The 22,521-nt window shown below is 38.7% G+C and overlaps 1 protein-coding gene across 2 annotated transcripts in view; it reads left to right on the forward strand.

Annotated features, from left to right (window-relative positions):
* itga11a (integrin, alpha 11a) overlaps window positions 1–22,521 on the forward strand; it is a 35,916-nt gene that overhangs the window by 3,448 nt on the left and 9,947 nt on the right. The window contains exons 1-16 of one of the 2 annotated variants that reach the window (XM_085907277.1): window positions 1,286–1,349; window positions 3,209–3,323; window positions 7,664–7,776; window positions 8,119–8,210; window positions 8,809–8,923; window positions 9,011–9,138; window positions 9,230–9,378; window positions 9,453–9,597; window positions 9,977–10,142; window positions 10,743–10,813; window positions 12,005–12,149; window positions 12,965–13,113; window positions 14,650–14,793; window positions 17,013–17,216; window positions 19,251–19,381; window positions 20,822–20,988. In XM_085907277.1, coding sequence (XP_085763403.1) covers window positions 7,689–7,776; window positions 8,119–8,210; window positions 8,809–8,923; window positions 9,011–9,138; window positions 9,230–9,378; window positions 9,453–9,597; window positions 9,977–10,142; window positions 10,743–10,813; window positions 12,005–12,149; window positions 12,965–13,113; window positions 14,650–14,793; window positions 17,013–17,216; window positions 19,251–19,381; window positions 20,822–20,988 — 1,894 coding nt within the window. In that variant the 5' untranslated portion in view covers window positions 1,286–1,349; window positions 3,209–3,323; window positions 7,664–7,688. Of the gene's footprint in view, window positions 1–1,285; window positions 1,350–3,208; window positions 3,324–7,663; window positions 7,777–8,118; window positions 8,211–8,808; window positions 8,924–9,010; window positions 9,139–9,229; window positions 9,379–9,452; window positions 9,598–9,976; window positions 10,143–10,742; window positions 10,814–12,004; window positions 12,150–12,964; window positions 13,114–14,649; window positions 14,794–17,012; window positions 17,217–19,250; window positions 19,382–20,821; window positions 20,989–22,521 lie in introns of those variants that run through there. The other variant, XM_085907276.1, reaches the window with a different exon arrangement.

Below are 22,521 nucleotides of genomic sequence, written 5' to 3' on the forward strand. Positions count from 1 at the left end.
CCGACGCTGTGTGTGACAGCCATGACTAACTTGATTGACAAACATTGACGCTTCTTTTGACTCGGCGCAGCTTTCCAAACACTTTCAAAGGTACCAGGGAAATAGATGTTTGGTTTTCTGTTTGTTTGTAATACAAACATGCCTAAATCTTCTCTATCTAAGGAATGCACATTGTGTCAAACATCTGTTCACATGTAGCGATCCTTAAAAACTGTTGCACAGCTGCACAGCGTTCCAGATGAGAAACAGCAGATACTAGGAGTCCTTTCACACGATCATGTTAAACAGGATTATGCCGTATGAGCTGCCATTTTCAAACATGTTTATTGTCACTTCGATGGAATAGCTCAATGATCATTTTTTTCCCTCTAGAATATCTTTTACCTGATCATATCACATATCCAAAGCCCAATGCTCATTGCAATTCAAATACCAAACAAGGGTCAAAATGCAATGTGTCCTTGGACAGCAAGCCAACACAAACAGGAATTTAGTTGCAATTCATACCTAATACACAAAAGCGAGTGTTGTATGATTTAAATATATTTATTTCACAATTGCAGAACTGCTTTCCCTTAAATATAACATGATATTAAACCAAAAAAAAAAAAAATCACACACTTGGGCTTAGTCAATCAGCTGTCTGCTGTAACATTGCTTGACCCTCATTCTATGATAGTGACTTCAGAGCAAAATCAATCCATATCCAACATACACACAAATATGTGTCCATTTAGGAATAATTGGCTGCACGAATACAAAAATATCCTTGTCTCAACTGTTCCTCTTGTTCTGTAGCCTAATTTGACTTGCACATTTTCAACCTTTCCCCTTGTTTGCATTCAACTTAAAGATCCCCTAGCGGGGAAAAAAGACACACTTGACTTGACTTGACCCTGTGTCCTCACATATGGGGAGAGAGATCTAAGAGGATGTTTAGCATGTGGGTGAGTGATTGAATAAGCCTCACAGTGTGTGGACAAGAACTGCTGAGATGTAACAAGTCACAGTTTGTAGTGGTTAGGCCAGATGAGACGCTTTTGTGTTTTCAACTCAACTATGCTACAAAACAATGAGAAAATGTTAGGACGAAGCAATAATATTCACAGCTTCATCGGAAATAATTTTATACAATATAAAGTGCATTGTTGTTCTGTAGTTTGACTCTGTGCAGGAAACAGTGTCCGGGGAATTTGATTTATTGTCTTTTTAATTGTAAAAGTCAGTCGGGTCCTTGACTTTTTATCAGCACTGGAGACGGAAAGTTTCTGGAAAATGGAGAAAAGACTATCAGCTGATGTAAGTCGATGACAGATGAGTGGAGAGAGCTGGACTGAGAGCAGCACAGAGTGAGTGGTTGCTGGTTATTTTTGTACATCTTCACAGACCAATGTAAAATCTCAATTGTTCAAAATGTGCACCAGTCCTCAGATGCAAATGTCTCCATGGCTCTTGTGTGTGCTTCATGTCAAATCTTAAAAGCGTGTTTTATCTTGTGTCTTGCTTTTTTGATGGAAAACGGGCTCACTGTTTTTTTCTACCACCCGCATAGCTGTCAGCTGATGTCAGTGACAGTTTGAACACAATGGGGATAACATGTTTGCCATGATCTGCAATCACATCAGTAAAACCAAAATGCTTTTGAGGTTTCTACGCTTTTTCTTTGCTTGTGTTTTGAAACAGCGATGGCTGAAACTGAGCACATCATTGACATTACTGCAGCACTGCAAAGAGCATTGGAGGATAATATGGAAACAATTGTGTGAATGTGTGCTAAGGAAATGATGAGTCCCACTCGTTCCAGTTTGCACAGTACAACATGTAATTATAAAGCCATTAAGCACACTATATGTCAGAGTACGCTGTATTTTATGTATAAGTACAGTTCTGATTTTTTTCCATCCTAGGACTGTTCTCTATTCAGGCTTCAATGCCTTCACATCGCTGAATTGTCAAACAATGATATCACAGTATTTTGCCTTACTTGCCCTCCAGATCGCAAGGCGTGCCTTCACTCTGGTCGGTCATATTTGTAGAAATACCCCCAAACGGATATAAAATTATTTCTGCTGCACATGGAGGGATTCGAGTAAACAATCCTGGGGTCTCCAAGTGCACAATAAAATATAGAAAAGGTAAAAAGGTGTATTTTGCATATGTCACCTTTTAAATCTTGTTATTGATACAAATATTGATGAAAGGTGGCCATCTCTCAAACAACATTATAGCCCACACTAGACAGTTAACTTTACAATTTACAGTATGTTTGCAAATTTTGCACCTTACTTTTCAAGTGTCAAAATAATGAAATAAATTAAAACCAGATTTAAAAAAATACAAAGTAACTTAAATGTGAATATGAGTTACTCAATCTACAGCTAGTGTAATATTGTAAGGAATCTGATTTCTTTAAAGTGTAACTAACTATAATAATTTGTAATGTAGTAGAGTTTCTAAGTTACTCAACCAACACTGGTTAGATTAACTCAACACTTACTTGCCAAACTGCTAAAACATACAATGAAGCCTCAAGCTTGAGCACCATCTGTTCTGTCGCAGCCTTTGTTCATCCACAGCTCATCTTCATTCTTCTTATCTTTATCCTGCTCAGTCATCAGTTTGGTTACTAAACATAACATCATCTTTTGTTGGCATAGCAAAGAAATATTCTCATATACTTACAGATGCCCTCAAAAGCACAGACTCGTGTGATGGTATAATAAAGAGCCACAGAACGTTTGTTTATAGCCACACTGGATAAAGTGGTCCTTTTGGAATCAGTGCTGAAAAATGCCCCAAATGTCACAGAAACAAACAAAGGATACAAAGTGAATCCTTTGCGAGCCAAACTGATCTCAAGTTAAGTCTTTTAAGGTATGCTGACATCGCGCATAAAGTTTTTGTGGCTGAACAGGAACATTTCTGAAAACACTGCAATATGAATTCCGACAGACAGACAGACAGACAAACTGTCAGACAGTGTGGGTTGAAAACTGTGTACTGATTGAAAAAGTGACTACTGAACTATTCAATATCTAGATTTAAGATTTTAAGTGGATGGTTATATTGCTTTTCGGTTGAATCATCATGAAGTGTCTGAAGAATGAACATATTGATTTCATAACAGTTGAATAACTTTCCATCTTGATTTGATCATTTTTGTGTGTGGTTACTGAAAGTGAAGCATTTTCTTTTTGTCTTATTCTAGGATGCCATTACTGCTTTAATATTGACACAACAAAACACCGGATCATCAAAGGTCCAAAGCAAGCACAGTTTGGATACACTGTTCAGCAACACGTGTCGTCTGGCGGAGAAAAATGGTAAGCTACTCATCCTTTGAAACATTTGCCTTCTGAGATCCTGATCGAGTCTATCATTCATTTTCAAACAATACGAAAGGAGACTTGACTTTATGTCTGGTGTTTAGATTTTGTGTATCACTTGACTGTACTAATTTTTGCCCTTTCCCCAGTGAATTTGTCTTGGATACCTCACAATCATCATATTACCTCAGGAAGCATGCTCCTGACTCACACACACGCACATCAGTTAGCCAATTGGCGCAGTGGGATGGCCAAAATTAGTTTCTGGCATTCGCAAACTGTGTCCAAAAAGAAGTGTGTGTGTGTAAGTGTGTGTGTGTGTGTGTGTGTGTGTGTGTGTGTGTGTGTGTGTGTGTGTGTGTGAAACACATTAGTTCTGTTAATAGATTTTTATGGATCCGCATCTTACTATTTATTACCCCAGTGACAACCCGGCTTTACAAATAGAAGGATAATTTGTATTACTGCGGATATATTAAATATCTTTTGTTCTCACTGACCCAGTGTATATCTTTTGTGAATTTATATCTCACTGACGGCGGCACGGAGGGGCACTGGTTAGCATATCCGCCTCATAGTTCAGAGGGTGCGGGTTCCATTCCACCTCCAGCCCTTTAAGTTTGCATGTTCTCCCTGTGCCTGCGTGGGATTTCTCCGGGCACTCTGGTTTCCTCCCACATCCCAAAAAAATGCATGGTAGGCTGATTGAGTACCCATAAGTGTGAGTACAGATAGTTGTTCGTCTCTATGTGCCCTCTGATTGGCTGGCAACCGGTTCAGGGTGTCCCACGTGGGGACGAGCGGTATGGAAAATGAATGGATGGATGTATCACTGACATCAGATCGAACCCTCCTATGCCACACTTTGTCCGGTCAGGGCAAGTGAGTAAGTATTGGCAGCCAGTGCACAATATTACATGAATGACAGTATTGATGAACTTATCCTGAAATCATCATCACACTGAGAGGAAGTAAAGCATAATAGTGAATTACTGGCATGAAGAATTTGGTTGATTTTGTGTGGAAATGATTTATTGTGTAATGAAGCATTTTAGGAGTGACTTACTTGGTTAAAACAAAAGAGGAACAGCATAATGAAATGTTGATTGTTGATTTTACCCTTGGATAAAGGATGTTCAAAAAAATGCCTTTCCAAAACAGGAAGTGAAAAAAACAGACATTGTCTGCTTTTTTGAAAGCTTTTTGTTGATGAATGCAGAAGAACATTTTGTTGTAGTTGAGGCTGTGGTTCTGTTTGGTCAAATCTTGTCACTCCTCACCAAACTCTCTTGCATTTTGTGGGCTGGTAAACTGTTGGGTCGTGTTGGAAACAACAAGGGACTTCCCCAAACTAATGCCACAAAGTTGGACTTGAATAATTGCCCCAAAATATGATTGATGATTGAGATTTAATAGAAACTGAGGTTCAGTTGAGCCACTTATTCATGAACTCATTAACTATGAAAAAAAGTTAACTTTTAATCAGCATCTGGAGTGCAAACATGAATATTGTGCATATGTTTAAAACCTGTAATTATTGTACTTAATCATTGAGAAGTGTTCAGTCATAACAGCAACAGCAGAGTACAACCTTTCAGCAATATTAAGAATGCACAATACAATAAAATATGGATTTTATAGCAATCTGCTAAATGGTAGAATAATGCCAAAAGTATTTATGGGGACAAAAACATACTTCTTGCACTGTCCAATGTTGATTTATCTGACTGTTTTTCATATTATTAATCTTCTTTTGACCTCAGGCAGCTCTGGCTCATCATGGCCTTTACTTTTGTGTATATTGAAATGAAATAGAGTATTGTATGCAGGAGGCTTCAGCTGCCAATAAAATCAACCTCAAACCTCAAAGCTTGACTGACAAAATGTTGAGAGGTTTCTAGAGTGAGTGAGTGAGTGAGTGAGTGAGTGAGTGAGTGAGTGAGTGAGTGAGTGAGTGAGTGAGTGAGTGAGTGAGTGAGTGCTATTTATGTCACTGTTTATTTACATAGCTCCGAGACAGATCATATGCAAATGCTCGCAAGGTGCTACGGGAGCTCCATGATAACGTTAGCTCCCCACAAGGCATTTTAAGAATCATACCAATGCAGGTGGATAACCATAAGCGGTGCATAAAGAGCCCTCCCATCATCCCCAACTCGTCCTTTTCACATTGTCATCCTGAGCCAATAAACTAATGAGGAAACCGCCCAAGTCAGAGCGTCAAGGTAAAGCAGGAAATTCTTAGTACGCCTGCTCTTGCTGGATTTCTCCCCTGGCTTCAACACCATCAGGCCGTAGAACCTGGTGCAAAAGCTGAACATTCTTGGGCTGCGTCCATCACTGGGGAACTGGATTTTGGACATCCTGACCAACAGACCACAGACTGTCAGCAAGTCAAACAACTGTCCCCTTCTCCATTAGCCTCAGCACTTGAGACATTTCCCAAGCTCTCATACAGACAACATATTCGCAGTGAGATGAACAACGATGAGTCAAAAATACAGAGAAATGGTCTGATGGAAAGGTGATAACCTTTGATGACCTTTGCACCAATGTGCAGTAGATGGTGGTGGAACTCTGGGAGAAAAGACGTCCCCTTGTTATTCTTGCAAATAGTTGCAGCTTGCATTTTCATCCAGCGTCATTCCACAGCCATGCTGCATTGGATTTTTGCGCACATTCAAACCTTGAATAAGCAGCTCCCTTTTTATCATATTTGGCGCCAAGCCAAAATATCTGACAGCAAAGTACTCAATTTTAAAAAGTGATGAGCTATATGGAGAAGGCTTCCTCGTAACATACACCTCAGCACATGCCAATGTTTGGTTTTCTACTTTTGTTTTCGGGCACCCAGTTGGGAATTTGACCTTTAACCTTTGCTCAGTTGCTCATTTCGCATGTCAGAAATAACTGGTAGTAGCTCATAAAATCTAGATTGAGTTTATTACTGTGAAATTATTCTAGCTTTACTTGTAGCTGTCGGTAAAGCAGCATAGAAACATGTTTATACCTTCCCATAAAATATGACATAAATGTCATTGGATCAATTACCTTTTGATTAAAACACAACACTTACATTAAGTCATATCATTTTTGTGCAGCATGAGAATGCACTGCCCCATGTTGTTATACATTGCACAGTGTGAGGACACTAAATCCGATACATTCCTTGCAGGGCTTGCATGCTTATCAGACATTTGGCATGTTTAAGCATACCGGAAGATTCCGTTACGTGCAAGTGCTCACAGAATTTACATTGAGGTAAATAGGACCAATGCAATGCTACCTCAATTTACGAACAATGCTTTTTACACATTTTTCAAGTTGAGCAATGTTGTTTTCTTTGTAGAAAAGCTGCCTTTCGTAACGTACGTTTTTAAGTGAACCGTCTCAGCATGCACGAGTGGACGAATATGTTTTGTGCTTTCTTGTACTATTGAAACATCATTGGCTCTGTGTGTAACTCATTAGTTGTGCTTATTTTACTCTTACTTAGACTTCATAATGAGTTTCCTGTTTATTGCATCAAAACCCCACATTAAACGTGATGTTTATTTTGCAACAGGAGATTGGTAAAAAACTGTTGTGTTTGTAGCCGAAATGTCTGCTTACACACATGCTGCTTCCAATCACAGTTCAAACAGTGGTCCCCGAGATTTCTGACTAAGAAGACAAAAAAATGTTTTGTTCTTGTACAAAGTGTGTCAGTAAGCAAATTAGGTTTTTTACTTGTGGTATTGTATTTGGTAGCTCAAAATAAATATTCTGCAAAAAAACGCAGAGCTGAATTTTGATCATAGCAGATACTGAAAATGTTTTCTTTTTGGCACCTCATTGTTAACAAAAATAAATAAATAAATAAATAAATAAATAAATAAATACATGAATTTAAAAAGATATCTATATTATTGGCCACTTCTCTCTGAGAACATCGTGTTTTAAGCCACGCAATGGTGAGGTACTGTTGACCAGCTCTTATGTGTTTCGATGACAAAATGGGAACACCGTGATGAAGAGGACTGTTAAGCATTTGTAATTGAACCTGCATGTTAAATAAATTCCTAATGTACTTTATTGGTCTATGAATGACTCAGACATCTGTTGTGAATGTTTTTTCCTGTTGCATGTTAGAGAATAGCAAGTTATGCAAAAACTATTGAAACTATGAGCAATTTGGACAATTCTAAAGTTTGAAAAAAAAAGTAACAAAGTAACAAAATACAGCCATCTATCAATCTAATTCCTGAAGAGTTGAATAAAAGCTCTATAGAGTGCAACAATTGTATAATGTATTAAAAAATAAAACTAATGTTGACCTTTTTTGTTTGTTTTTGCAGGTTATTAGTTGGAGCACCATATGAAATGAACGGTGTTTACCAGACAGGGGATGTATATAAATGTTCATTGACCAAACGAACCAATGGAAATGGTTGCACTAAGCTTAATCTCGGTAAAGTAACACATTATCACCAAAACAGAAAGCAGTGCACAACTTGCATGACTTTATTGAATGTAACCCATTGAATCTCGTGGTGGCATGTGTGAGACAGACAGTGTTTACATTCTTCGTTTTATAATGTTGTGTGTTCTTTACATTTCCATGTGTTTTGTACCACTAATGTCACCACACAGCATGCCAATTAACAAAAAGTTTCTGTTGGCCTTGTAACTTTTGACATATGCAGTTTTTGCCTGTAAATCTGCGTGTGACCAGGAAATACTCTGTGTATGTACTGTAAATCTGTTTGGTTCGTAAATGAGCCTTTGAGATCATTTCTTGTTTTGCATCAAGGAAGGATATCTCTGACCAATGTATCTGAGCGGAAGGACAAGATGAGGTTGGGAATGACGCTTATGACCAATCCCAAAGACAACAGTTTTGTGGTGAGACCATCTAACTACACATTGAATTGCTTGTCAGATTGAGGATAAGGAAAAAGGATAGTATTAGTGAAATTGTCTTTCTTCACAGAAAATGCCTATTTACTGAGGGTGTTGATCTTTATGTATGAGGCCTGAATGATGCTTTTTTTGTTTTGTTTGTTTGCACAAAACTGCACTCTTACACACTGACACTTGAGCTCAGATTTACTTTGTCAAGCTCCTGCCTCATCTGGCCCAGGATCCAGCTCACCACAACCCTGCTCCGGACATACATCATAAATAATGGATTAGGAATTCCTATCAGATTTTATTGTTGAAACAATTGCGTCAGAATTCATTAATAAGAGACCAGTGGTTAAGTTGCAAAAGTCCAAAAGTGTCTCAGTTTTGTTTAAGATTGCAGTTCCATCATCACCATCGAATCATTTGAGGTTGATTATAAGAATGGATACGCATTCCTTCCAGATTAAAAAAGAACTACATAGTGAATGCTGGGTTTTTCTGCATTCTAAATATTTGGCAGGAACACTAATACTCTACAAAAACAAAAGAACTACAGTTTACAATACGACTTTAATACTATTCTTTGATTTTTCAGGCCTGTGGTCCACTTTGGTCATATGAGTGTGGCAGCTCTTACTACAGCACTGGTATCTGCTCCAGAGTCAATGCCAGCTTCAAGTTCTCCCGAACGATTGCACCGGCCTTTCAGAGTAAGCCTTTAAGACTACAAACCTTGACCCAAATTTATTTGCATGTATGCCGAGACAGCATTTTTACCATTTGTCATGTTTTTTTAGGATGTGAGACCTATATGGACATAGTTATTGTTCTGGATGGCTCCAACTCCATCTACCCTTGGACTGAAGTGCAGGCTTTTCTCATCAACGTTCTTCAGAAGTTCTATATCGGACCAGGTCAAATTCAGGTGTTCTTTTTTTTTTTTTTTTAATCCCCGCAACATATTGTTTAACTGGAGCCGTACTCATTGTGGTTTGTTATCGTGTCTATTTTACCAGGTTGGAGTTGTTCAGTATGGTGAAAAAGTTGTGCACGAGTTCAAACTCAATGATTTTAAATCTGTCGAGGAAGTGGTAAAGAGAGCACGCAATATTGACCAGCGGGGCGGAGAGGAGACTAACACGGCGCTCGGCATCAACATTGCACGGTACCTGCCAACGGATCTAGAGTTAATTTTTAGAATGTCCTTTGGTTAAAATATGATGCATGTTGCGCTAACAGATCTGAAGCTTTCAAACAAGGAGGTCGACGTGGGGCCAAGAAAGTGATGATAGTGATAACTGATGGAGAGTCTCATGATAGTGCTGACCTCCAGCCAGCCATTGAGGAGAGTGAAAAAGATGGCATCACCCGTTACGCCATTGCTGTGAGTCTGCTAGACCTATTACTCACTGGGGTTTGGGCTCCTCTTTTATGAGGTTTCGTTTCTGGTGGCCACAGACCTTCAAGAGCAGCTTTAAAGCAGTAATGGCATGTTAACAGTAGTGACCTCATCAGGTTATGTAGGAATCTTATGTTAACAGTGGAGCCAAAAACAATCAGCCCAGAACTCCACTGAATGGATGTACAATTAAAGGTGTAAATGATGTTGTCCAGACCACATTATACTGTGGTTTGGGCCTCTACTTCTTGCTAATAACATACTCACGTCTGTGATTAATGACCAAAAACGAAATGGAATTGGTAAGATCAAACTTATTACAAAACCATATGCCCTTTGCTGAACATGGCTTGCATCTTCACAGGTTCTCGGTTACTACAACCGGAGAGGGATTAACCCTGAGGCATTCCTCAATGAGATCAAATACATTGCCAGTGACCCAGATGACAAACACTTTTTCAATGTGACGGATGAGTCGGCACTGAAGGACATTGTGGATGCACTTGGTGAACGCATCTTCAGTTTAGAAGGTTAGATTGATAATCCTTTCATTCATTCCAAACATTATTTCTTCAAGAATAAAAAATGCGTGGAAGCAACTGGGTTTGTTCCGAGAGGAAGACACGGTCATAGTCAGGCCAGCGATACCGTTAGAAGTGTGGCTATCCAAAAAAGTTGTTGGGGTGCGCGTCATTGCAATAAGTTAATTCACAGCTAAAATAGTAACCAAATTTCTCTTCATCACACTGGAGAACAAAGGTAATTCAGTTTCAGAAACAAAAAAGCATTATTTATGTAGGTGTGTATTGTTCTTATCTACAATACCGCATTATGTACCTTTAAATTATGTGGGGCTTTTTTTTTGTTGCCAGTTCATGTAGGTATTTGAAGTTTTTACAGGTCAACACTTTATGCGTCAGTAGGTGATAATCTCACATTAGTCTCGTCTTCTTAATTATGGCTATACGTAATTCTCAATTGCCATTTAGTCAGACTATCTATTTTACATGTTAAATATTCAAAATGCGACATTAAAAATGCAACTCCAATATCATCGCTCTCCATCTGTATGGTATGCCAGATAAAATGTGTGTGTTCCCAAGGCCTTCAAGACTTATTTGTTTACATAGGAACCAGTAAAAATGGAACAGCGTTTGGTCTCCAGATGTCTCAAGCTGGATTCTCCGCTCACAATGTTGAGGTGAGTCGCACTTATGCCATCACGTCGTCTCATACCGTCTGTCATCATATGGAGCAACACATTGTCTCAATTTTTATGGCATTATAACGCCTCCTCATAGCCCACCATTTATCACTTTTCACTCCCCCTCAGAGGTGCCAGAGGAACCCATAGGTCTAGGTGATCTTGATTTAGGGGGCCTTGGCAGTATATACAGATTTTTTTCTTTCCACTTCAGTCATGCAGGGATGGGAAATAAAACACCGCTTCTCTTCAGGGAGACACGTTATGTGGACTTGAAACAGTCGGGTTAGCTGCAGTCTGGCTTTTTGCTTTGCAATCTCTTTCTGGGTGACACAGCAAAAATCGAGAGGGGAGGCTTGTTTCACGTCTTGGACACTATACAGTACCCTTGCTTGATGAAACTCTATGCTAACTCAATGGGTTAATGCGTCGGCTTTTAAATTTCCCCTCGCAGTGGGATTTGTCAAGAGGCAAATCCATTTATCCCACTTATGCTGAAAATAGCAGAGACTTTGCAGATGGGCGAAAAGGTCGGAAATTCTCTCCACAAGGCCAGATTCCGTAGATGCTCTGCAGCAGTCAACCTGAGGGTTGAAAGGAGGAGAACTTCTTGGAAGGAATGTTGGGATTTAAACGAGGAAGAATGTCCTGAAGGCCCAGATGTTTTTCTTGAGACTGCAAGCTGCTTATGTCATATACTAGCAGGCATTTTATACATCAGCATTTTATTGTTTATCCAGCTGTTGTTTGTTTAGCATGCTTAAACTGAGCGTAAATAAAGTTTTGTTTTCTTATATTCGGCAAACATCAGCTCTCCACAGGGGCATAGTTGCAGAAAATCGCTGTGTATGGATTCCATGGGATTTCTTTTTCATGGTATACCCTGGCAGAATAATCAAAATAAAAAATAATTGAAAGTTTTCTACTAAAAGTCAAGAGAGAATAAAGCAATGTGCCAAGATGTGCCATTCATCAGGGTATATTATAGACGGAACACAAATCCCTATTTAATTAGCCTAATTTGACCCGATCAAAATCAGACAAATTGATACAACAATAAATAGTTTGGAATCTATTGCTATCTTTGTCTTTCCACATTAGACATAAAATAAACCCACACAGTGCAGTGAATCTGTCAACCTTTTGAAGTCTGTTTTGACAATGATGTCAAATGTCTCCCATCACTAGGATGGAACTCTGGTGGGAGCTGTCGGGGCTTATGATTGGAACGGGGCAGTATTAAAAGAGACACGGCAAGGGAAGGTGGTCCCTCCAAAAGCTTCCTACATGCAGGAGTTTCCAGAAGAGCTCAAAAACCATGGTGCCTACTTAGGTGAGTTTCCCGCCAAATTTATTAACATACAAAATATTTTTGTTGATAAAGTAGCTCTGCCGTTGACATGAATTCAGTTCCTTGACTTTCCCCATGTGAGACAAATAAAAGAACATCTTATCTCATCTTATCTTATTTTAGCTTATTTTATTTAAGTAATTTGATTACAATCTGTGGACTTTGTATTCAGGTCGAGTCGGTAATCTTTTGTCTGTATCATTTACATACGTCTCAAATTTCAACATAAAATTACAATAGATTTTTGCCACTTTTCATAGAGGTCAATTTGGTTTGAGTCTGAAAAGATACACTAAATCAGGACCTCCCCCCCTTTTTTTTGTCTTCATTACGGACCCCAGTGCCCCACCTCTCAGTCTTTTCCATCCTCCCCAGCACCATCTATCTCCTCCACCACAAAACCTGTGTTTTTACCATCAGTGGTTTGTTTGACTAAGCTTATCCAGCAGGCCGCCAGCTAAAGTAGCTTGAGTCGTAATATGAGGTGGAAGTAAAATTCTAGACAAGGAGTATTACGGTGGTGGAAAAGTACATGTTGATCAAGCGGAATAAAATACTGGAAAAAGCGGAGAATTCGTTGAGTTTCAGCTCTGCACATTGCTGTACTGAGATTCTGGCAAACATCTGTTTTAATATACCCTCAAACCTTACTTATATCAATGGATAAACTTTATGTATGAACTTTATTCAAATGACAAATTTGCTTCAAGAATGTCTCTTCATTTGCAGATTTACTCAGTGAAAATATGGGCTCCATTGAACTTTCAAAACTAATAGTCTTTTTTTTTTCTGACTAGGATATACAGTGACATCAGTGGTATCAGCCAAAAGTGGGCGTCTACTCGTTGCTGGAGCACCACGCTTTAACCATACTGGCAAAGTGATCATTTTCACTTTGAAGACCCCTGGTAACCTCACCATCCTCCATTCCCTCAAAGGCCAGCAGGTGCTTACATAAATTACTTTTGTTTTGACATAAATATGAATAATTTTAATTGTTCTATTCTATAGAAATTGCTTCAAAAGTTAAACTCTGGGTAATGCTACTGTCACTTTGACACATGTGCTTCTGTGTCTTTGGAGTAAAGCACCCAAACATATACATTTAAATTAAAACATTTTTGTGAGTGAAATAAATAAATACACTGCACTGTTACACTTACCAGTAAAGACTGTTGATATGTTTATATTTGACTTCACTTTGTATATTTTGGTTTAATTCAAATGTGTTAATAAAAACACGACCGCATAAAACATGCATTTGTTGACAGGTTGAGTAATGTGAAGCCAGTTAAATTATTGAGGAAATGAGCCAACTCATGTTTCCTTCTGGGGAAATGTCCAAGTGACTCTGAAAACCAAAAGGGCTACTGTAGTATGTTCCTTTGTATAGTCGGTAGAATGTATAAAACAACTGAAGAATGATAATTTGTTACAGTATGAAAAATATATCAGTGTAAATTATTTCCATCCATCCAGCAGGAGCTTGTTCTAGTGATGGTGTGCAGTGTATATGTAAATTCCTTCAAAGATTGGATCATATCCAACCAGATCAGATAATAAGACAACCAGACTGATATTTTCAAAATATTATGCCTAAAATAAGTGACGTCCACCTCACAGTGTGGAGGTTCAATTCCGGCCTTCCTGTGTGGAGTTTGCATGTTCTCCCATTGCGTGCGTTGGTTTCCTCAGAGTACTCCTGTTTCCTCCCACATTCCAAAAACATGCATGGTAGGCCACTTGAGCTCTTTAAATTGCCCTTAGGCGTGAATGCAAGTGTGGATGGTTGTGTGTCTATGTGTGCCCTGCGATTGTCCGGCAACCGGTCAGGGTGTCCCCCGCTTACTGCCTGAAATCAGCTGTGAAGGGCTGCGGCACGATTCAGAGAATGGGCGGATGCTTAAAATACTTAATACTCTCCAATCTGATTTTAACTGTATATTGGATTGTGGTAAAGGTCCTTGGGACAATAAAAACGTATGAAATGGCCAGTACAACAATATTCGTCTCAATGACTTTTTTAAAGAGAAAGTGGCAATGTCTTCTTGACCACTACACTCACCACTAGAAACTGGCCTGTAGCCGCGCGCCAGTAGCAGTTTACATTTTATCTTGGCAGCAGCAACAAATTACAAACAGCATATAAATTTGAACGGAACCTGGTAAATTTCTCCTCTTTTCAGATTTTTTTTAAATGACTATTTATTTTTTAGGGGCAGATGTTACTAATCAAAAGCCAGATAGACAATGTTCCATGACTGATCCAGTAATGTTCCCACAGTCAGAACACTGACAAATATGTCATAACAGTTAAATTCGTAAAACATAAACCCACATTTGCTTGGAATATTGAGGACATAGCGCCAACTTCAGCCAGCAAAGTAGTAGTAGAGTATTAGTTTGAAATTTGAAGATAATGCTCATCATAAATAGATTGATCTAGAGGTTGAAATGTTATTTTCATGTGGTGTGTTTTCAGATTGGCTCCTATTACGGCAGTGAGATTGCACCAGTGGATATTGATGGAGACGGTGTCACTGATAACCTTTTGGTGGCGGCACCTATGTTCTTCAGTGGTGGCATGGAGAAGGGAAAAGTATATATCTACAGAGTGACAGAGCTGGTAGGTGGAAACTCTTCAACCTTCAAGAACGACACAGAGGCAGACCATATACGTACATACGCATATGCTGTACTGGCATGAGCCGAATTGAGGCCAGGAAAACTGTTTTAGTAAATTAGGTCATCACCTGTTCGAACTCCAGACATCCCCGGAAAGTTCACAACACACCTCAGCAAAGTTGTCCCACCAATGCACAAAGAAACAGATTGTTGCATTCCAGCTCTGCAGTTAACTTCAGGCACACATTTGCCCCATGACTTTGACCAGATCAAATGCGGAGATCAAAAAGGAAAGACTTTGCAAGGCCTTTGTAGCGACTTTAATAGATGTTCTGTAATGAACTCAACAGGAAAGTATTCTCTCCCTGTTATAGAATAATCATTGCAGGCGAGAACTTTCTGTAATTGAAGGAAATTCCAGTTCCAGGTCTGTCTTGCTCATTGGAAAAATAAATGGAAGCGGGCACTTTATGGTATGAACCAACCACATGTAGCTGAATAGACTGCATGTGAAAAGTGAAATCTACGTGGACGTCCAGTTGGAATCCCAAACTGTTTTAGTTGGGATGATGATGATGAATGATATTGCCAATCAGATCAATTTAGATCAGATCAACATGCTCGGAGTAATGTTGAAAAAAAAAAAAACATCCATGTAGTAGGACTGACGTGTGACAGTGTCCCTGTGAGGTTAAAGTCATCATTTGGGAGAAATTGGCAACCATTCCAAACCTTGACCCGAGATATATGGTAACTGCTCAAAAAAACATTCTGTTCAGTGTCTAAACATTTACACTTTAAACAGATTTCCACTATCCTGGACCAAACCAATGTCTTGACCAGCTCTGAATTTACCTTTCACGCTCACTCTGGATACTCATCAGGTAGCTGAAACGCAAAACCTGCCCTCATAAATCAACTCCATTCGCATTTATGCAACTAGGGAAAAAAAAAATGGTCATCTCATGTTTCGTCTGCTCTAAATTTTATTATGAACTGAAAAGCCAAGTAGAGCAATGACATGCATGACTACTGGTTGAGTTGCGTTTTCCTCCATTCAGTCAGAATGCTTTCTTTGAAACATTTTCCAGTCCGTTAATTACTTCCATAAACTTGGATTTTTTCCATCTGACCTTTTACTTGGAGTCATTCCGGAGCGTTTTTATCCTCCAAGGATTTAACGGCCACTTTGTTTCGTCAGCAAATTTGATCTAGATTTTACAAAAGTCCTTTTGTGACTCTTTAACTCTTCTGCTTCCTACATTCCATCATGATGTGGTCACTAAAAAGCTAAGAATAAATACTTGGATTCTGCCAATGGTAAGATCAGTTGGCTCACCTTGTCACGGAAAAGTTGAGCAAGTTGAGGTGAAGAGCAATCGAGACAGATATTATTGTCTTTTCAGGCATTTTATCATTTCAAGTTCTTCAGTGCCTACACGTAATTCCACATCCCTGTCGTGATCAGTAGCTGTAATTCATCAAGTCAACTTTGACTTGTTAACCCCAGACGCTGACATAAGTGCTTCTCAAAGTGGAATGTGACTTTTCCCATGTGTCTAATTTCCTGTTGTTCTGTTTTGATGTTTTACGAGATGTTTTTGCTGATGAACAAAAAACAAAATGGTCGATGATTAAGTATACTCTAGGTTCATACCATCACTATCTTAAAATTATTTTTTTCCTGAGATAAAATTCCTTTGTTTAGTACTAATCCTCACTTGTTCACAGATGTTAGAAACCATCAAATTCAAGATCAAACAGACAGAACTAATGGATTAATCATAAATTCCAGAAATTGACCAACATTACTTTTATTATTTGGTTTGTTAATCTGGCTCGCCGATGTGAAAAGTCACTTGGTACTTTTCCTTCATAATTGACCTAAAAATTATTAACAATCTGAATACCATCATCAATGTATGTTTTAATGATGGAGAACTAGATTTGAGACTGTAGTCCTACAAATCAGCACATGTGCTTATAAAGTCCAACGTATGTGTCGTTGAAATGTGAGACTCTCACAAGCCCTAAACATACAAACTCAAATTGCTTCATCGCCCACTGATGTGCGGGTAAGATCTATTTTAAGCTCATTTCAGCATTATTTCTCATCGAGAGCCCGGAGCCTCTCGTTCTTGTATTTATTCGTCATTCTCCTTTAACATAAAAGTCCACAAAAAGCTAACACATATGTCTTTCATTTTTCAAATCTTTCAGAATCGTTTCGTTTTTGAAGGTGCATTGGAGATCCATAACGGTGGCCAGAATGCTCGCTTTGGCTCGTCCCTTGCACCCGTACCTGATTTAAATGGAGATGGTTTCAATGACCTGGTGGTCGGGGCCCCGTTAGAAGACGAGCACAAAGGAGCAATCTATGTTTTCTTCAGTCAGCAGAACAGAATACTGCGCAAATACAAACAGGTATGTTGTCATGTGAACTCTATTCTACTTATATCATGTTGCTGGAGTCACTTCCAAAACTATCACTTGAAACACAAGAAAATGAAGAGGGGAAAAAAACGGCTTGTTTTTTTTAACTGCAAACATTGCATTGTTAAACCATTCAAGATGATAATTTGTAAAACACAATATGGGGACTGCCAATGGTATCAATTTGTGAAGTATATGAAAAATCCAAAATATGCTGCTAATAAACACCCGTAGCAATCCGATGTAAGCTTTGAGGGGAACATAACTGGTCACAGAAACAGCCAAGGCGAGATTCTAATCCAAAATCTTTGACTGTGAGGCAGACGTGCAAGCCACATTCACTCCCGTGCCGTGCCAGAAAAATATAAAATGAGAAAATACAATATTACTAGAACATTGATGTCCATGCCCAGTGTTCATACAAATATTTTACCTTACAGCTATTTAAGTTGGCCTGTTTAAATGATATTATTTATGTGTGGTACTTCATAAAAAAGATTTTTCCAAGAAATGTAAAATCACAATCATAGAAGAGTTTGGTGACCATTCAAAAGAAGATCTCTCGTGCAGACTGGAAAATTGCAAGCAATTGTTCAGTCATCTCTCTCTCTCTCTCTCTCTCTCTCTCTCTCTCTCTCTCTCTCTCTCTCTCTCTCTCTCTCTCTCTCTCTCTCTCTCTCTCTCTCTCTCTCTCTCTCTTTCTTTGTATTTTTTTATATCAATGAAAAGTAAATAATTGAAGGATGTTTTTACTTTTCTTCTCTTCTGGAAAGAGTATGTGGCTGCTTATCAATTTAGATGTTTGTTGTTTACTGTGGCAGCACATGCCATAAGCTTAAATGTACAGATACTTAATGCTTGTGACAGACTGTTTGTCTTTTAAATCTCCTTCAGATGCCTAGCCTTGACAAACTGTTTTGTAGGGTATTTCTCGATGGAGATTTAGAACAATTTAATCAAAATACCTGATTTGCCAGAAAACTAATGAACAGCCTGGCATTAAGAAAACGGTTTGACCAAACAGTTATGGGGTGTGATTCTCAGTGACACTGTCAAGCTACTCACTGAGATGTGTGACAGAAAGAAGGTCTCTCGATAAAAGGCAACAGGCGAGTAAATATATCATGTGAGGGGTTTAAGAGAAGTTCACGTAAAGCATGAGCACATGGAATCAACCAAAAGTCGCAAAGAAAAAAAAACTATAATCAAATGAACTCCAGCACAGATTGCCATTCCAAATGGGTTTGTGACAATAGAAGTATTATTTGAAAAAAAGAATTGATACAGTGGTTCTGTCTAAAAAAAGCCACAATGCTTACTGAAATTACAAATACCAAGATGCATACTGACAAGCCACAAACGCCCCTGGGAAGTTCTTTCGACAAATGAAATAAAACTCGAGCGCTCTGCAAACTTCCATCAGTTTTATGTTTATCGAGGGGAAAAAATGAACAAAGAAAGAAACTCTGATGTGTCTTGTTGATCTTCTGTAGCTCCTGTGCTGCATCCAGCACAGTATCTCCTAAATCTCAACAGGATACAATTTCCAATGCCTAATTACTTTTCGCTATTTACTTGCTCTATAAATTGTAATCTAAAGGAAAATAAAAATTTGTGGAAGGAGCTGAAAAACTCCTGGAGGCACACATCAAATTTGAGACAACTGGAGCAGTGTTTTCCATAAGGAGGGGCCAAATTCCTGATGGCACGGGCATAAATCTCATTGAGAGTTACAGAAATTATTTTGATTGCTGTGAGTCCTTCAAAAGCTTGTGCAATGAAAGTTTGAAGAATGAGTCAAGGCTACCACCATTTTTTTGTTGTTGTTTGTTTTAAATATTTTTTTGTTTGACAGCAATTCCAAAATAATGCATGATTTATGCATTTTCAGTCAATCCCCTTGTAAACATCTATCTTTATGTTTGCCAATTATGAGGAAGACTAACAACAATTTTGACAATGTGTGTGAAAAACACTACATAAGACCCGGTTTTGTATATATCTGTTGTTCTTTGTGTTTTGTAGAGGATTGCAGCAGCTGACTTGGCACCTGGCCTGCAGTACTTCGGCCGGAGTATCCATGGAATGATGGACATGAACAACGATGGTTTAGTGGACCTGGCAGTGGGATCACTTGGTGCAGCTATTCTCCTCTGGTTAGTTTAAAATAAAGATATAAATTGGCATAGCTATGCTCTCACCAGTTAATATGACATCATCTAGCAGACAACAAACTGTTCCAACGTTGTTTTCAGAATGGTTTCAGTCTTGATGCCACTTATTTGTAATCCTGATTCTTCTTCTTTTGCCTTCACAAAGAAACATTGTTGCAATGGTAAATGCAATAATTGTCCAATGTTTCATAAGTGTTCAGGCCGTTCTCCCACAAGATCCATAAAGTCCTGAGCATTTCCCCTTCTTGCTCCATCAGCTTGAATAGTAAATGAAAAGCATCAACTGAAAAGTTCTTGATGAAGAGTTATTTGTAATTTACATATCTTGTCTGGCCGTCCATCCACCATCCGTCTGCCCATCTACCCATCATCCACCCATCATCCACCCATCATCCACCCATCATCCACCCATCATTCACCCATCATCCACCCATCATCCATCCATCATCCACCCATCATCCATCCATCCATCCATCCATCCATCCATCCATCCATCCATCCATCCATCCATCCTCCCCCACTTTTTACAGTTATCTTTTGTAATTAAGTTATGTGGTAGCTAAAAACTGTAGTTTTTGGAGAGAAAAAACATCTTGTTATCAATGTATTTATGCATGACAGACTAAATGGAGACAACACCTCTCCCCTCTAATGCCAAAACACTAATGACAGTAGTAGTAGTAGTAGTAGTAGTTTCAATTTTGCATTTTGTTGTCCACACAAAATTCGAATTCATGGATGACAATACATCAATAGTTGATCGTCAGGTGCATCAAGCCATTCTTTGTTGGCCTAAATACGATAAAAAGCACCAAAATCCCATTAATTGGTTCACAAATGTATATTTGTTTTGTTTCTTTTGGCTCCATTGCTTCCAGTTGTGTAAGAGGACCAATTTCATTTTATTTGATTTATCGATCCATCCAATACCTTCAGAATCAGTACTGCCGGCTGATCTATCACAAAGTATATTATCAATAGCAAGTCAATGATTTTATATAGCCCCCAGTCACAAAAGTCACATCTTTATTGTGTGATGTACTATTTCATTAATTTTTTCATCAAAGTGGACAAATATTGATTCTGAACTCTAGTTGATGCCAGCATTGGTTTTGTATAGTACAGATGGATTCCAAATTTATAAGCACATCTGCCTTACAGTCGAGAGTTTGTTTGCGGGTTCAAATATGGGCTCTGGCCTTCCGGTGTGAATGAAAAATTCTCTCTGTGCCTGTGGGTGCTCCAAGGCTCTGTTTTCTTCCCTTATTCCAAAACACATTCATGGCAGGTTAGTTGAAGACTCAAAAATATCCTTAGGTGTGAATGTAAGTGTTAATGGTTGTTTATTTATTTATTATTTAAAGGTCAAATATTCTGGAACCGTTGGGTCTTGACGAAGATACTTTCTGCATGTGTTCACAGGTCAAAGAGCGTTGTCCGCATTTATACTACTGTCAGGTTTGAACCCAGTAAGATCAACATCTTTGTGAAAGACTGTCAGAGGGGTGGCAAAGACGTGACCTGCATGTCAGCCATTGTTTGCTTCAACATCACCTCGAGAACAGCCATTTCTGCCACAGAGGAAATTGGTAAGCCAGAACAAATAATCAACTGCTTTCTAAGTGCTTCAGTCAAGTTTTTCACTCATGGTTTGGTTTCATTTAATATCGTTCGAAACACATTTTTAAGGTCCAGTACAAAATCACACTGTGCTTCTGAGAGAAGTGCTGACAAGTGTTCTGTTGTCACTCTGCAATACCTCGTTGGTCAGCTGTTATTTTGTACTCGGTGAACCATGACAGGAAGAAACCTGGCCGGTTTCAAGCGGAAAAAGCCGTAAAAGCCAGTACAGTATATCCTTTATGTCCTGCCTGAATCTACATTTTCAGGGTGTGCTTTCCTGTGCAGTGTCTCCCGGTTACAAGTGGCACCAAAAGATTTGTAGCGATCTTTACGATTAATCTCACCGCTGTTTCCGAGTCTAATGTTGCTGCATCTACAGCTGCTTAACCACATATTTGCAGCCAGACGTAACGATTTTTAGAGTCTCCGTTATTGTACCAAGGCATCTGCAATTCCATCTGTTTTGCTCAATTGTAAACTGATGGCTCAATCTGTCAGATGGCTGGTTGGCCACCTACACAAATTCTCAGCTTCTTCCCGTAACGTTTATTTGGAGAGATATAATCGTAGGTGTCTTTGAGTGTGGAAAGATGGCAAGGAAGCTGAGCTTAAGGTGGAGTGTGTTCTTATTCAACCTCTTTGCCCCATACACCTTTTTCAAATAAATCAGACATGTCAAAAACAAAGTGGAAGGAGCACAGAGGGACTTATCTTGTCTTTCCTGCATGCATACGTACAGTGCAACACATTTATTTAATTTTCTGCTCATTGTTATGGCTGGTGAGTAATGCTCGGCAGATGTGGTGCATTAGTCGTGAACTAAACTATGGAGTAAAATTTTCATGCAAACTTGCATTATGAGTATCTCAAAGTGTTGTTGTATACACAATGTTTTAGGAAGTACCCTGTCAGTCCTAAATAGTGTTGTCGATGGAAAATGTTTGAAAGGTCAAGATCAGTGTACTTCTTTTAATTTTTCAGTCGGGCCTAGTTTCAACTTAAACAGCAGTCACTTTTTCCAGTCACAAAGTAAGATTCAAGGCGATACTACATGGAAATTGTCTAAACAATGTGGCTTGGAAAGGACTCAGTTCTGCAGTTCGGGATTTGGATTCTTGGATAAATCAGTCTCAAAATCATCTCATGCGAAGCTTAAATTGCACTGGACCGCCACAATGATGTCATTAGGCATTGCCACTATTTGACAATTTTTTTTAATTTATAGGTCTCTAAATAAAAGTCCATCTCTCGTCTTGCACAGAGTTTCTTGTACAAAAAGATTATTTTTTTCATTTAATTCTACAAATATTATTAAAGTCAATATACATCAATGAGAAATCGCACCACTCCAGTCAAGTAGCAAGAAAAACAAAGTCAATATTTAGGTACATTTTTTAATATTTAATATTATCTATATTTAATATTTAGTTTGATATGATTGTGATAAATTGTTTGTGCCTGTTCCTGTAAAAGTAGTTGTTAAGTTCAACATATATATA

This window comes from Syngnathus leptorhynchus, chromosome 3, assembly GCF_054491065.1.
Source record: "Syngnathus leptorhynchus isolate UIUO chromosome 3, UIUO_Slep, whole genome shotgun sequence".
Taxonomy (NCBI): Eukaryota; Metazoa; Chordata; class Actinopteri; order Syngnathiformes; family Syngnathidae; genus Syngnathus; species Syngnathus leptorhynchus.